General features: G+C 55.2%; 3 protein-coding genes across 3 annotated transcripts; 2 read left to right on the top strand and 1 right to left on the bottom strand.

The window, feature by feature from the left end:
- Window positions 1-924: 924 nt before the first annotated feature.
- GGS23DRAFT_559057 (3-phytase) lies at window positions 925-3,877 on the top strand. Its single transcript, XM_051515793.1, has 2 exons — window positions 925-2,997; window positions 3,044-3,877. Exons 1-2 carry the CDS (start codon window positions 1,508-1,510, stop codon window positions 3,798-3,800), a joined length of 2,247 nt encoding a protein of 748 aa, XP_051374104.1. The 5' UTR covers window positions 925-1,507; the 3' UTR covers window positions 3,801-3,877.
- Window positions 3,789-11,628, bottom strand: GGS23DRAFT_425227 (uncharacterized protein). The gene is made up of 6 exons (XM_051513794.1): window positions 10,589-11,628; window positions 10,326-10,536; window positions 10,069-10,274; window positions 9,691-10,010; window positions 5,081-9,637; window positions 3,789-4,996 (listed from the first exon to the last, which is right to left on the bottom strand). The coding sequence occupies exons 1-6, from the start codon at window positions 11,409-11,411 to the stop codon at window positions 4,169-4,171; spliced, it is 6,945 nt and encodes a 2,314-aa protein (XP_051374103.1). The 5' UTR covers window positions 11,412-11,628; the 3' UTR covers window positions 3,789-4,168.
- Window positions 11,629-13,097: 1,469 nt separating this feature from the next.
- GGS23DRAFT_559032 (serine hydrolase FSH) lies at window positions 13,098-14,575 on the top strand. The gene is made up of 4 exons (XM_051515792.1): window positions 13,098-13,352; window positions 13,416-13,434; window positions 13,521-14,039; window positions 14,096-14,575. Exons 1-4 carry the CDS (start codon window positions 13,311-13,313, stop codon window positions 14,266-14,268), a joined length of 753 nt encoding a protein of 250 aa, XP_051374102.1. The 5' UTR covers window positions 13,098-13,310; the 3' UTR covers window positions 14,269-14,575.
- Window positions 14,576-14,601: the final 26 nt, after the last annotated feature.

The raw sequence follows: 14,601 nt of genomic DNA, 5'->3' as shown, positions 1-14,601 counted from the left end.
CTCCCCACACCTAGTAAGGGGGTTTTCTTCTAGAAGACCTTTGGTATGGCCTATTCTCTCTCTCTCTCTCTCTCTATATATATATATATATTTCAAATTCTTTTCTCAGTTCTGTTTATCAGGACGTATGGCGTAGTGTCGCGAAGCAAACAGGGCCGTGTCTGCATGTATATACGTATATATGCTACGGTTCTATGTCGGATTGGTGGCTCAGCCGTGGCGCACTGTTCTAGTAGGCATGTGCGCCTAAAACCGCGGCGATACCTCCGCTGAAACTACCACTGTCAGCCTATACGCTAGGTACCGCTAACATACCTACCACTTCGACGTTAGGCACATTTTCCCATCGTAATCTGTCTGCTGTCTGCCTTCCCAACATAGTTGTGGTAGGTAATATTGAATCGAACTTCACGATGCATTCTGTTTAATTTCGACCCATCTGTTATTCTCTTTCTGCCGCGGTTTCTCGCAACGGCTAATTTGGGCCAATTCCTAAGTTATACTCTATGGGAACCTGATGTGAAGCCCGACCAAGCCGTCCTGGGATTCATTCTGCGTGATAAAGGTTCTACGGTTTGTTTTGGCCCGTCCGTTTAGCTTATTGGGGGAGAAACACCTAGTGAGACTCCAGTTCTGTTTCTGCTCTATCCATATCCGCCCTTCAATTATCATGTTAACTGTAGATGTATATAGATATATCGCTCGGTGTCATCTTATTTTTATGTTTGTTTTTATTCATTCCTAATTCTCGGTTTCGTAGGGAATCGCGACAGTTCCAGGCGTTCCCGGTAGGCGTTCCCGTATCGCGGCATGTGAGAGCGCACGCGTAAGCATTGGTATCTAGAAAAAACAACCTTCTGTGAATCCGTGAAGGGATACCATCCTGGATTTGACCCTGCCGGCGTATTCCGTGTTTACCACACCCAGATGAGCTGAGTAGCGAAGACTACCAAGTAGCGCTGTTAGGAATCGAACCTATCCTTCGTTAAGTAACCTACTGATCTCACCCAGCTGTTCGCGCTATGCGTTTCAAGGATAAATCTCGACATGTACCTATCCCAAAGGCATTGCATTATATGGCACAACTAATTGACCATGCAAACCCCTACTTTGGGCTGATACAGTTATCTAGCACTTCATTCTATCTTAACCTACCTACAATACCCGTCTGTTTCGTGATGTCCTCCCAGTTTTGCACGAGCTTTCTCAACCCGGACCGATCTCACTAGTCGAAAAATTTCGCTAGCCGCGACAAATCGGGAAGGCGAATAGCTTCTGGCTTCTTGGCCGCGTGCCCTCCGCCAACAGGGTTCCCTAACTGTCGCACGGGTTCGGCTCTTATTATAACTCCTGTTATGATCGATGCAGGGGCCCTCGTCGCACCGGGACCAGCAACCTCGGATGGTTTCTTGACCGTCCGTACGAAAACGACGACGATGGCGGCGCGTCGACGCGTTCCTTGCTCCTTCCCCCGTGTACTTGTTACGGTCGAGCCTCTCCCTCCACCATGAGATTCCTCAGTCTGCTCTCTGCCTCGCTGGCCACTTGCGTCGCTATCGTGGTCGCTGGTACTGCGCCGGAGGCGGAGCTGCCAATCTCGGCGAGATCGGGCGAGGTCGAATCGGATTGGACTGCCGTCTTCTACGATACCGCGCAGCCGAAGCTCGTCGGAAACGATGGTGGCGCCGGCACTGGCGGCTTCCGCGTATTCGGTCTGAATGGCGAGGACTTGTTGTCGGAGACGAAGCATGAGAAGCCCGGCCGCACGAAGCTCGTCACGACGGTATATGCCGTCGGCGGCAACGATCTTATTGTCACCATCGCCCAGCCGGACTCGTACTTCCGCCTCTACGACGCAACCACTGTACAGCAAGTCGGCGAGCCTCTGGCGCGTACCCTTGGCGACTGGTCGGCGCTCTGCTCTTGGAGGAGCCAAACCAGCGGACAGCAGTACCTGTACCTGTTCGGAAAGCGCCAGGCCGTACAGTTTCTCCTCAGGAAGACGAGCGACTCTTTCGAAATCGTCGAGATCCAGACGTTCGAAACCCCGATCGAGGCTTCGTCATGTGCCGTGTCGTTCTCTGCACGCTCCGTCTACTTCTCCGGCGACGATAGCCCTGATGTGTACACGTTTAACACAACTGAGAGCACTGCGGCACCGAATATCAGCGTCCCGGGAGAGGCTGATGACGATGTCACCGGGTTAGCTACTTACATAGGCCTCGATTCGGACTATCTCTTGGTAGCGCTAGAAGATTCTGTCGCAGTTTACGATACCTCCTTGGCTTTACTAGGTTCTATGAAGCTGACTGGAGACGATGACATCGAAGTCCAGGGACTGAGTGTTTACCAAGCGCCGACGCAGAAATACCCGGCTGGCGCACTGGTATACGCCATCGAAAGCGACGCCGGGGCCGGGTTTGCCGTAAGCTCCTTGGAGGCGGCTTTCGTCGAACTGGGACTTGAATTGAACACTGCATATAACCCCCGCAAGAAGCTCTGCAAGCCGACGGACCCCGTTTGTGCTCAGTGTAACTCTAGCGGATTTTGCCTGGGAGCCGAGGGCGTGAACGAGCCCTCGTGCGCGTGCTTTGCAGGATTTGAGGGCGCGAATTGTGCAGCTTTTACCTGTCGAAACGACTGCTCGGGCCATGGGGAGTGCGTAGGCGCGAACACGTGCCAGTGCGACGAGGGATGGGGCGGTCTCTACTGTGGCTTCAAAGTGGCGCGACCTGTCGCCGAGACGGACGCGAATGGCGGCGACGGCGACGACCCGGCGATCTGGATCTCTCCGACGGATAAGTCCGAATCGAGAATCATCACTACGACGAAGTCGGAGGTGGGTGCAGGGCTCGGTGTATTTGACCTGAGCGGAAAATTACTGCAGACAATCCCAGCTGAAGAGCCCAACAATGTCGATATCATCTACAATTTCCAGGCTGGTGATCGGGTCATCGATCTGGCCTACGCTGCTTGCAGAGCGGACAATACGCTATGGTATGTTTTCAAGACGCAGCGTCTAGTCCGAGCTAACCACCTTTAGCCTCTTCGAAATGACCGCCGACGGGACTCTCAAGACGATCGCTGGTGGCATACAGCCCACCAAGGACGATTATGATGTATATGGTAGTTGCGTGTACCGCTCGCGCAAGACTGGCAAGCAATATCTCTTCGCTAACGCCAAGACTGCTGAATACCTTCAATTCGAATTGTCGTGGGTAGATGATGCGCTGCAGACGACTCTAGTGCGCAATTTCACCGGCGGTAGCGGCGGTCAGGTAGAGGGTTGCGTGTCCGATGAAGCAAACGGATGGGTATTCATCGGCGAGGAACCGCGTGCTCTTTGGCGCTATGGCGCTGAGCCGGACGATGATTCTAGCGAGGGTTTCCTCATCGGCGAAGTTGGCGACGGGAAGATGTTCGCAGACGTCGAGGGTGTGACGTTGGTCGAGGGCCCTTCGGCGGACAAGGGGTTCATTATCGTCAGCCAACAAGGAGTCAGCGCGTACAACGTGTATCGGCGGGCGGCCCCGCATGAATATGTCGAGACCTTCACGATATACGAGAACTCCGAGCTGGGGATCGACGCAGTGACTAACACGGACGGGGTTGCCGCCGTTGGCGCCTCGCTAGGCGCCGCGTTCCCCGACGGACTGGTCGTCGTCCACGACGACGCTAACGAGGTCCCCGAAGGGGGCACGAGTGACGAGGCGAGCTTCAAGCTAGTCAAGCTGGGAGACGTCCTCGAAGCCGAGCTGCTCGAGGAAGTCGATAAGAATTGGGATCCTCGCGCGGTATAGCGAACGACATAGCAGAAACTCGAGAGTGGCTAGATTTACTATGAATCTATTCATTGAACTTTCGAAAAGAATACGTGAACTAAGAAAATCAAGATTGCCATGCCCAAAATTGCGAACAGATTAAGCCACCGAAGGGGTTAAGGAAACATGTAAGGTACTTGTATACAAACATCAACGACTCATTCTACATGTCGCGGGTCCCCCGATTCGTTTGTATATCATAGGATCATATAAGAACATGAGACGTGTCGGGTACGGGGTGTAGAGGAAACAAAGGGTTAAGTGGGGACCGGTCCTCCAAATAGCAGTCTTCTCATCCATCGATGGTGTTCGTGTTCCGCCTCTGGTTGTCCCTTTTCTCCTGTCCTTCAGAAGTTAACCAGCTTGCTCTTGACGCAGACAGCCTTGGACAGGGTCTGGATGGAGCCGCTCGACAGCAGCTCGAGCACCTGGAGGGTAGCCTCGAACTCGCGCGTGATGAAGTTGCGGATCTCGATGGCGACGAGCGAGTCCAGCGGGTAGTGCGACAGCGAGCGCGTCACGTCGAGGTCCTCGAGCTCCATCATCATGACGGCCGCGAGCTTGTGCACGAGGCCGTCGCAGACGACGGCCTCGGCCTCCTCGAGCGACTTGGACGCCTTGAGGGCGGCGTTGTAGGAGACGGCGCGGGCGGCGCCGCCGTTGGCCGCGGCCTCGGCGGCGGCGGCCGCTTCGGCGGCCGCGCGCAGGTGCTTGGACTTGGCGTCGGCGGTCCAGAAGGGCTGCATGGAGGGCGTGATGCGCATGCCGGTGATGACGTGGTTGCTGCAGGCGGCGAGGCGGCCGGCGACGGCGGCGCCGAGCAGGGCGAGCACCTCGGCCTCGCAGATGGTGTCGCTGCCGAGGTTCTTGGCCACCTCGGCGGCCTTGGCGAGGTCCTCGGCCAGGTATCCCGAGTCCGAGATGGCGGTGAGCGCGAGCGCCGACGCCGGCAGCCCCCGCGCGAGCCGGTACTGCACGAACGCGTCCAGGAAGCAGTTGGCCGCCGCGTACGCCGCCTGCCCCCGGTTGCCGACCGCGCCCGCGACCGACGAGATGGCCACGAAGAAGTCAAGCGGCGCATCCGCCAGTGCGTTGTGGAAGTTCCACGCGCCCTGGACCTTGGACTCGATCACGGTCGTGTACTGGTCGTAGGTCATTTTCTCGAATAAGACGTCCTGCTTACTGTTAGCAACGGATGATCATCGGGGCAAGCAGTTAAGAGGGGAGTGAGGAGATAGGAGAATAGGGCAGAATCTTACGCGTAGAACCATGGCGCCGTGGATGACGCCCCTGACAGCGGGTAGACCCTGCAGACCGTTCCTGACCAGATCTTCGACGGATACGGGGTTGGCCACGTCGCACCGCCGCACAACGATCTCAGCCCCAGCGGCAGCCGCCTCGTCGATGAGATCCTTCACCTTGCCGGTCGCGCTGCCGCTCCTGGATACGAGGACCAGGTGTCGCGCGCCCCGGCTAACCATCCACCGGGCCATGCTGCGGCCGAGACCTCCAGTGCCGCCGATGAGGATGTAGGTAGCATCCGCCTTGAGCAGCTGTGCAGGTTTCCTCGGCGGGGTGGCCTTAACGACGTCGTGGGCATGCGGCACGACGACCAGCTTACCGTGGGACTTGGCGCCGTGGAGCGTCTTAAGCGCGGACTCAACCTCAGATATGGGGAAGACGGTGACGGGAGAGACGGGCCGTATTTTGCCGTAGCGCATGAGCTTCGCCACGTTGGAGAGCAATCGCTGCATGAGCTTGGGCCGCTCGGCCGCGACGGCGACGATGTCGACCGTCATGAAGCTGGCGTTGTGCTCGAACTGCGTCATCTCCAGCCTCGTGCTCGTGTTGGTATCTCGGGCGCCGATGTCGATCAGACGACCGAACTTGTTCAGGCAATTCCAGCTCTCCCGCAGGCCGTCGCCGGCGAGGCAGTTGAGGACGACGTCGACGCCGAGGTTGTGGGTCGCCTGGCGCACGGCGTTGCCGAACGAGATGTTCCGGCTGTAGAAGATGCGGCCCTCCGGCAGGCCGTACTCCTTCATGAGGAACTCTTTCTTCTCCGGGCTGCCGACCGTGGCGAACACCTTCGCGCCGATCATCTGGGCGAGCGAGATGGCGGCTTGGCCGACGGCGCCAGCGGCGGCGTGGATCAGCACAGTCTCATCCTCGTTCAGCCGACCAAGCTCTACTAGAGAGTAGTAGGCGGTGCTGTACGCTAGAGGGAGAGTTGCTCCCTCCTCGAACTGCATGTCAGACGGGAGCTTGAATGCAAAAGTGGCCTTGGTTCGGGTGGTTGTTGCGAAGGCACTCTTCGTAATGGCTGCGACACGGTCACCAATGGCGAAGGTCTTGACGTCCTTCCCGACTGCGGTAACCACACCACTGGCTTCTATACCAAAGTCGTGTGTTGCGAGCTTGCCGTGGGCCGCCGTGAGATCTCTATGGTTGACACCGACGGCGTGGACCTTGATTTCGATATCTTCGCCATTAAGCGGGGCCTCAGCGACTAGGTCGTCGACGAAGTGTAACGTGTCCAGGGCGCCAGCATCAGTAATGGCCATCTTGAGCCGTCGATCCGTCTGCATAAACTGAACTGGTTGTAGGGCCGACGGCCTCGTCTCCTGATGGACGAGCTCGTTCATCTCGGGGTCGTTGATGATGCGGGGTGTGAAGAACGAGCCGCTTTTCTCGATAAATTCTAGCTCGCCGTTCAGAGTGGTTTTCTTATTGAACACTGCTGTGAAGACCCTGAGGATGGCCTCCGCAACGCGGTCACTTAATAGTTCCGTTCGGCCGTCGAGATCCAGGGTAGCGAATGGCAGTAACGTTTCCGATCGGATGGTCCTGCTGAGACCCAAGATCATATTAAGATCCGGCGATGTAGAGCGGTCATATGCGCCTCGAACAACCCATAGCGCGCCTTGTACCGTGGTTAGATTCCTTTGTAGGGCGTTGAATTCATCCTCCTTCAGTTGTGACAGAAGCGGCTTATTAATTTCCGGCAAGAAGATGAGAAGCTTATTCTCGGCCTGACATTCCAGAAGACTAGAGGTATTTGGCAGCTTTCCGGTTATATGCTGCAGAGCCTCCGCTAACATGAAGGCGACTTGGGTCTGTAGTGTGCCGTCTCCATAGACAATCTCAATATCGGCGTCGGGAAGTTCATCAACGCCCATCGGTTCCCACTCCAGCTTGCTATTGTTCTCGGCCGATAAGGGTTCGAGGATGGGTTCCCAGTCGAACTTGTAGCAGAGCTCACGGTGGGCCTCAAGCCCGGGTTGCGCCTCGCGGTCTAGGATAGGAGCGATGGTCAACTCATCCAGTTTAATGAGAGGCTCGGCGAGGTTAGTCTCTGAGGTTGCGAAAATGCTCATCTTCGTTGGCCTGGGGCTGTCGGTGGGTATGGATCCGAGACAGTAGGCCTTGAAGTCCTGGCCTGGAGTCTTGGTAGCCTGAATGATATCCTTCGAGATAGAGATACTCGACACAGAAGATGGCAGGTATATCGTGTCAAGGGATTCCTGCCCAGAGCTTGCAATTGGCCAGTACATGGAGATGAGCGACTCAAGGAATGAGGGCTGGATGACAGTGTCGGTCACGAAGTGGTTAGGCATCTCCTTGGCTACGTCAGGGACGAGGAGGTCTGCACGGGAGCAGGTGCTAGAGGCCTGGCAATTGCTGACTCCCTGGAAAGTCGGGCCATACGATACTCCCACCTCAGAAAGGTCGTCGTAGAGCTTGGGCATAGCGACGGCCGAGGATGCCGCAGCATTGATATCAGCAATGGTTGATTGCAAATGGATCCGCGACGCCAAGCTCTGCCTGGCATCATCCACGCCGTTCGACTCGTGAGCCTGGACAGCGATCAGTCCCTTGCAATGTTCCTTCCATCCTTTGCTCTTGGTCCACGAGCAGATGCGGAATTCATCCCAGACTTCAGAAGAAACCAGGGTTCCTTCTTGGTGAGGCCTCAGGGTCGTGGTCATCTCAACGTCCTCGTCGGGGATAACTAGAGGGGCATTGACAGATACATCGCGCAACTCGAACTTGTCAAAGTGAACATTCGATGCGCTGGCTCGCTGGAACGCTGCCTCGACGGCCATAGAAATGTATCCAGATAAGGGGAATATTGTCAGGGACTGGATTTTGTGGTGCTCTAGCCAAGGTAGATCATCTAAGCGGACGATATTCCTCCACGTAGGCTCGAGGTCGTTAGAGTAATTGGCGAGGGTTCCTAGTATATCGTTGCGTGGAGCGGTTCTGTTCTTGTGCATTTGCGTCATACGAGACTCATGCCAGTACTTGGCCGAGTAGTTCCAGGGGTATCGTGGCAGGTCGCTAAGAAGCATCGGAGGCTTTGTGGAGACGGGGAAGTTGATGGCTTCAAAGTCGAGATGAGCGCCCTTGGTGAAGAGAGTCCCAGCAACTTCCAGGGCGGTCTCTACAGCATCCTTCTTCCGCGAGAGGGCGGACGCATACGGGATCTTGGCCGCATCACCACCGACCTCCTTCAGGATCTGCTTAAGGGGTCCTTGAAGAGCTGAATGGGGTCCCAGCTCGAGCAGCATGTTAACACCGGTCCGGTGGCCGTCAATGGGCTGCAGCATGCTCTGGACTGCTTCGTTGAACTTCACAGGGCACGTGAGGTTCTGAACCCAGTAAGAAGACTCGAGTTCTGTGCCATCGATACGTCGACCGAGAAGAGAAGAGTGGAATCGGACCTCCGTATTAACAGGTCCTTCGAGGTCATTAATAGAGGCCTGGTAATCCTTCGCGAGGAGGTTCATATGGTGCGAATGGTAAGCTGTGTCGACGAAGAGTTTCCTGTTGAACAGTTGCTTCTCCTCCACGAGCTTCTTCAGCTCGTCGATCCCGGCCTCGTCCCCAGAGATGGTGAGACTAGAAGGGCTATTATAGCATGCAATCCTGACCTCGCCGTCTTTCAGTCCCGCGATGAGTGGCTCGAACTCTTCTTTGCTGCCACCGACAGCCATCATGGAGCCTTTCAATCCGGGGTACCTGTCCTTCAATACGGGAACCAGGCGACCGCGGTGGTAGGCGATAGACATACACGATTCGAATGTCAACACGCCCGCGGCATAGGCTGCTCCAATCTCCCCACTAGAGTGACCGGCTACTGCTGTGGGTTTGATGCCCCATGCTCGCATGAGGTCGACCAGAGCGAGCTGGATTGCTGTGCATGACGGCTGGCTTATGTGGGCGGCTCCGACAGCAGAGGTCTTTTCGTCCTTACTCAATTCCTCAACAAGCGACCAAGACGCGCCGAGGGCTCGCAGGCATTCGTCGGCATAGTCAATGGCCTTAGTGAAGACAGGATACCTCTCGTAGAGTTCTCGGCCCATGCCATACCACTGAGCACCCTGGCCAGTGAAGATGAAACCAATTCTGAGAGTATCGACTTCCTTTCCAGGGGAATACTTCTGGCTGTTGATAGCATCGATCAGGTCAAATGACCTGAGCGCCGGGATGGCGATCCTCCACTGCAAATGCGATCTCCGTTGGCCCAGGGTGTACGCAACGTCCGCCATTAAATCCTTCTGGAACATCTCAGGCCTCTGCTCCAGGTAGATTACCAAGGCCTTCAAGACCGCTTCTAGCGTGTTCTTGTCGTTGGCTGTGATGGCGAAGAGTTTCCTGTCCGAGTCCTTCTTCAGGTCGGCGTCGTTCTTGGGTCCCCTCTGCGTAAAGGGAATCTTTTCGAGAACAACGTGGGCATTGGTACCGCCGAACCCGAAGTTATTGACGCTGATGTACTTCTTATTTCGAGGCCACGGCCGCTGGGTGACGGGAACCTATTCAATGTAAGTATAACGTTAACTCCTGATGTGGGAGGGTGTGAGACTACCTTCAGATGCCACTCTTTGAAGGGGATCTTCTCGTTCGGATATTTGAAATCGTAATTTGGTAGGATAAAACCTCGCTCGAGCATCAATGCGGACTTAATAACTGCCACGATGCCAGACGCCCCCTCTAGATGCCCGATATTCGACTTCACAGAACCGATGTAGAGAGGATCTCTAGGTGTCCTGCCAGCGCCGAAGATATTATGAATTGCTGTCGCTTCGATGGGATCTCCTACACGTGTTCCTGTTCCGTGCGCCTCGACGAAGCCGCAATCAGCAGGATTTATGCCGGCATTCTTGTACACTTGGCGCATTAAAACCTCTACAGACGGGAGGTTAGTGAGATTTACATTGAGAGACGTTGTTTTCGGGGTTCGCACCTTGTGCCTCGCCGGAGGGCATCGTGATGCCAGGAGTTCTTCCATCCTGGTTAATGCCGCTCCCGACGATGATCGCTCTAATCTGGTCGTTGTCCTTTCGAGCCTGCTCGAGGGGCTTGAGAACCACCATACCGCACCCTTCACCGCGGCCAAATCCAGTGCCTCTGCTGTCGAATGAAAACGACCGGCCTGAATCTGAAAAGAGCCTGGGACTACTATTAGCGGTGTGTTTTGTACCTCGTGTCTTAGAAGCTTACCGCGACTTGGAAAACGAAATCCAAAACTCCGGCAACGTGTTGAGATGGCATCCACCGACGATCGCCATATTTGACTCGCCAGTGCGCAGACTCTGGCAAGCTACATGCAATGCGACTAGACTCGACGAACATGCTGTATCTGTAGTGAAGCTGGGTCCCCTTAGATCGAAAAAGTGAGATATTCTGTTAGATTGCATCGCATATGCGCAACCTGGCGCACGGTTAGCTTAGAGTGACAACCACAAGAGCGGTTAGCGACTTGCCTGTGGCCTGGTGCATGGGAATGGTGTCAGTATCTCTGAAGAGGTGCGATTCATATTCGGGGAACGATCCGCCCACAAACACGCCAACGTCTTTTCCAACGATGGTGTGCTTTGGGATGCCAGCATTTTCCAGTGCTTCGAACGTGCATTCTAGAAGCAAGCGCTGCTGGGGGTCCATCGATATGGCCTCCTTCTCTGTCAAGCTGAAGAAAGGCGCATCAAAGGCGGCAAGGTCTGTGTTGAGAAAATGACCGCCGACTGGGTTGTGAGACCCGGCCTTCCCAGGGTTGGGATGATAGAAGCTGGCTGTGTTGAACCTCTCCTTTGGTATCTCTGAGTAGCCGCTACGAGCTCGAGCACACATCTCCCAAAATTCTGCCGGACTCGCAACACTTCCCGGGAGCCGACAGGACATTCCTACTATGGCAATGGGCACCCCCTTCTCCTTGGACGGAGTGTGGTCTCCGTTGACACCATTGAAGCCGTTAGTTCCATTGGTACCGATGTTGTGGCCATTACTGTGGCCATTGCTCTGGCCAACTCGACGGCCGTTCGTCTGGCCAAAGGGTGCTTCGTGGTTCCCGTTGGCGTGGGAATCACCGTTGACCGGCCCGAAGCCGTTCCCGCTCCCGTTTACAGCGTACTCGTCTACTAGAACATGGCCATTGCCGTTGACAGAGCTGTCAGTAGAATGGTCATTGGAGTGACCATTGGCGTGTCCGTTGGCATGTCCGTTGGTGTATCCGTTAGTAGGAGCTCTCGAATCCTCGTGCACCCCGTTGGATGCGCTGTACGCACTGCCGTTGATGGCTGAAGGGGCCATGATTACGGATTTCGTTGCGACGGTACTGTAGAGGCCGAACGTTTCCTAACACAAGGAATCTACGATAGCATCGAGCGAAGTTCGAGGTTTATATTTTCGGCACAACCGAGCGGTGCTGGGGGGCGTGATATCAAGTGACCACCCGGGATACGGGGCAGGTTATCATAACTGGCAATAGAGCCTGATATCCGGAGGATAGGGAAATATTGCCGCCCTGAGTAAGGAATCACAGTCGCAACCTTAGGCGAAGGTTACCCTCATACGTAGGCCTCGCGGCGTTTATCAGAAACAACAGACACGGGAATGGAAGGATCCAATAGTCGAAAAGCTGGCCTGCTTGTACCATTTGTCATCCCTGACAGCCGTGGCTATCACCTTGCCGATCCCATCGTTAATTTGTCTTAGACACGATATGCTGGCTCCCGCCGTACCACTATGTGGCCAGAGCCCAGGGCAAGCTTCACCAGGGCCCTCGACCTACTGGATTGGGAAGCGTATCCAGAGGCACTTGATCACCTCTGTTGCTGTTGGGGTTACCTGCCTTACCGTGTGGCGGCATCCACCCATCAATGTCAAGATTATCAGGGTCCTTGCAGCTCGCGGTTTGTGAGTGGGACGACGCCATCATGGTGGTGAGGCGTGGCCTCGTCGGCGACGGCAACTCTCGATGGCCGACAGGCCAAATCGGGGGCGTCTTCTCACACTAACTCGAGTAGGCACTAGATCCGGGCTGAGGGGAGTCGAGACAGCGCCGGACCACATTGCCGATCTATCCACTGTTCTTGATGATACCTGCATCAAGGCTAACCCGAGCAGCGGATCAGAAGGGATAAGATTGGCAACACATATAGGGTGTATACGTATGCGTGCGTGTTTGTTTTCCGATCTTGGGAAGTTGGTTCCGGAAGTTTTCTAATACCTAAAGGGGTTGAGGAAAAAATGGGACATCGATATTGCGATGTGACAGGGGTCGAAGGTGGCGGCAAGACGATAACGACGTGCCAGGGACTTGTTCTTGCACTTCTGCTCCTGGTATAGTAGCGGGCGTACGTAGTAGTAGGAGCATGCGTCGGTCGTAGACGTACGTAGTAGGTACATGAATCGAGCACGTCCGGCATCTTCGCTCAGGACCCTGGACAGCACGCAATATAGATAGATAGTATATTCCCACCCCTCGTCTTGGCGTCCGGCACTTTGAACTCCTTTGGAACACGGCTGTGGCATGGGTGGAAGGGGAGTAGTGATGAACGTGGAGGACCCCCCAGGGAACACCGTCGGGGATGGTAAATCCGTACGACCAGCGTGCGTCAATGGCGTAGTTGGCTGAGAACGTGATGGTGGTCATCAATGCGCAATCCTTCGTGACCCATCCCAAGCCACAGGGCGCCCCCCCTTTAACCGTGTCGCGCTGAATTCCTGCCCGGACGCGCAGATTATCTCTTTAGTCGCGCCCAGAGAACCCCTGATATGTCCCAAGGGATATCCACCTGGAAGTAGAGCCTCAGTCTCCGGTCCAGCAGCGGGATACCCAGTTGCAGGGGTGGTGATCCCTGCAATGGGACCTAATGTGATGGAGCATGTCGTTGCTGCAAGCCGCCTGCAGTGTATCCGCCAAGATCTGCCCCATCGAGGGCCGAATGTATCTCAAACAAGCCCATACAGCCCTGGGTACGGAATGAGACGGTAGGGTCTCAGTTACGGATGGAAGATATCCAGTAACTGACACGTAAACTCACACGTAATCGTCTGAAGTTCTCCTGACCTTCAAAATGGGGGGAGCATTCTTGCTACAACTCGCTGCTCTCCACGCCCATATCTTATGGCTGGGTATCCGCGCGTTCTCTCCCAACTCGGTGTAACTCGGTGCGTGGCTCCTACAATCCACCCACGTCCTGCAACATGAAGTTCATGTGTCTGCCAGGCGCATATGGAAGCGCAGATGTAAGTCTTAGTTCGTACTGCCGAGCGAGCGAGCGAGCGAGCCCTCCACTAACACGTCAGAAGAAATTCCAGGTTCAACTAGGTATTGTCCCGCTCTCTATGCATGGGGCGTGAACGTCTTTTTTTTATCTTGGCAAGGGTCTTTTTTTCACTAACGGAGCCTCTTAGCACCACTCGTCAATGAGTTGATGTCTGACGGCTCGGCCTCATTCCGCTTTATCGACGCACCATGTGAAGCCGTGCCCCCTAAGGGCTTCGAGGACTTCTTCGGAAAGCCTCCCTACTACCGGTTCATCGAGCCCGACGAGAAGGAGACGCAGGATACCGACGTCCTATCTCGTATTCGAGACTTCCCCGAGTGCGACACGGCCGAGGACACTATGAGAGAACTCATGAAAGAAGGCGTCGCGAGCAGCGTCATCAGCACGAACCGAGCTATTCAGTATCTCTTCGACATCATGGAGAAAGAAGGCCCCTTCGAGGGTATCATTGGGTACTCCGAGGGGGCTACCGTCGCCGCGACATTTGTCCTCGCTGAGCAGAAGAGGGCCGAGGAGGCGGGAAGAGAACCCATGATTAAGTGTGGTATCTTCTTCGCCGGCTGGCCGCCTCTCGACCCTACCACGTACGCCATGGTACTCGCGGATGAATCCGACCTCATGATCAACATCCACACCTGTCACATCAGTAGGCGCTCATCGCACCCCCTCCAGTACACCTAACATGCTAATTAAGTCTCATAGTCGGTTCCCTCGATCCCTACGTTGCCGGTTCCATGGCTCTGTATAACACGTGTGAGGCGGATACCGCGTACATCTTCGACCACGGCAAGGGTCACACACTCCCGAGAGACAAAGGTACTATAAAAGAACTTGGAGGGGTAATTCGCAGTATGATGGTAGAGGCTTCAGCATAAAGCCTCGTATCCTTCGCACGATAGATTGCGACTTAGATTATGGTTTTGGTTAATTCTCCTAGCATCGGTAGATACCAGCATATGTAGTAGGCTCTGTCTGTATATCTCTGTCTGTATCTTTCTCTCTCTCTCTCATGCTAGGTGTAACATGATATTACCGCGTTCCATCTCCATAGTCGTGGCGCGAAGTAGAGGTGGTGCGGATTAGAAAATTCCATGCATCATTGCGAATGGTTCGTTTCCTCGCAAGGATGTAAGCTCGCGAGCCCGTGTCAAGCAGCCCCCCCCCCCCCCCTCTACGAGAAGGATTCTGGCACGTCACATACCAAGGTC

Source organism: Durotheca rogersii, assembly GCF_024521655.1.
Source record: "Durotheca rogersii strain YMJ 92031201 chromosome Unknown GGS23scaffold_5, whole genome shotgun sequence".
NCBI lineage: Eukaryota > Fungi > Ascomycota > Sordariomycetes > Xylariales > Xylariaceae > Durotheca > Durotheca rogersii.
Note: the sequence above shows the minus strand (reverse complement) of the source record. Positions and strands in the feature narration are given on the sequence as shown.

Coding starts and splice junctions, on each gene's coding strand:
- GGS23DRAFT_559057 (XM_051515793.1), top strand. CDS start 1,508: ATGAGATTCCTCAGTCTGCTCTCTGCCTCGCTGGCCACTTGCGTCGCT. Junction 2,998..3,043: donor AGAGCGGACAATACGCTATG/GTATGTTTTCAA, acceptor AACCACCTTTAG/CCTCTTCGAAATGACCGCCG.
- GGS23DRAFT_425227 (XM_051513794.1), bottom strand. CDS start 11,411: ATGGCCCCTTCAGCCATCAACGGCAGTGCGTACAGCGCATCCAACGGG. Junction 10,011..10,068: donor GCCCTCCGGCGAGGCACAAG/GTGCGAACCCCG, acceptor TCCCGTCTGTAG/AGGTTTTAATGCGCCAAGTG. Junction 9,638..9,690: donor TCAAAGAGTGGCATCTGAAG/GTAGTCTCACAC, acceptor TACATTGAATAG/GTTCCCGTCACCCAGCGGCC.
- GGS23DRAFT_559032 (XM_051515792.1), top strand. CDS start 13,311: ATGAAGTTCATGTGTCTGCCAGGCGCATATGGAAGCGCAGAT. Junction 14,040..14,095: donor CATCCACACCTGTCACATCA/GTAGGCGCTCAT, acceptor TAAGTCTCATAG/TCGGTTCCCTCGATCCCTAC.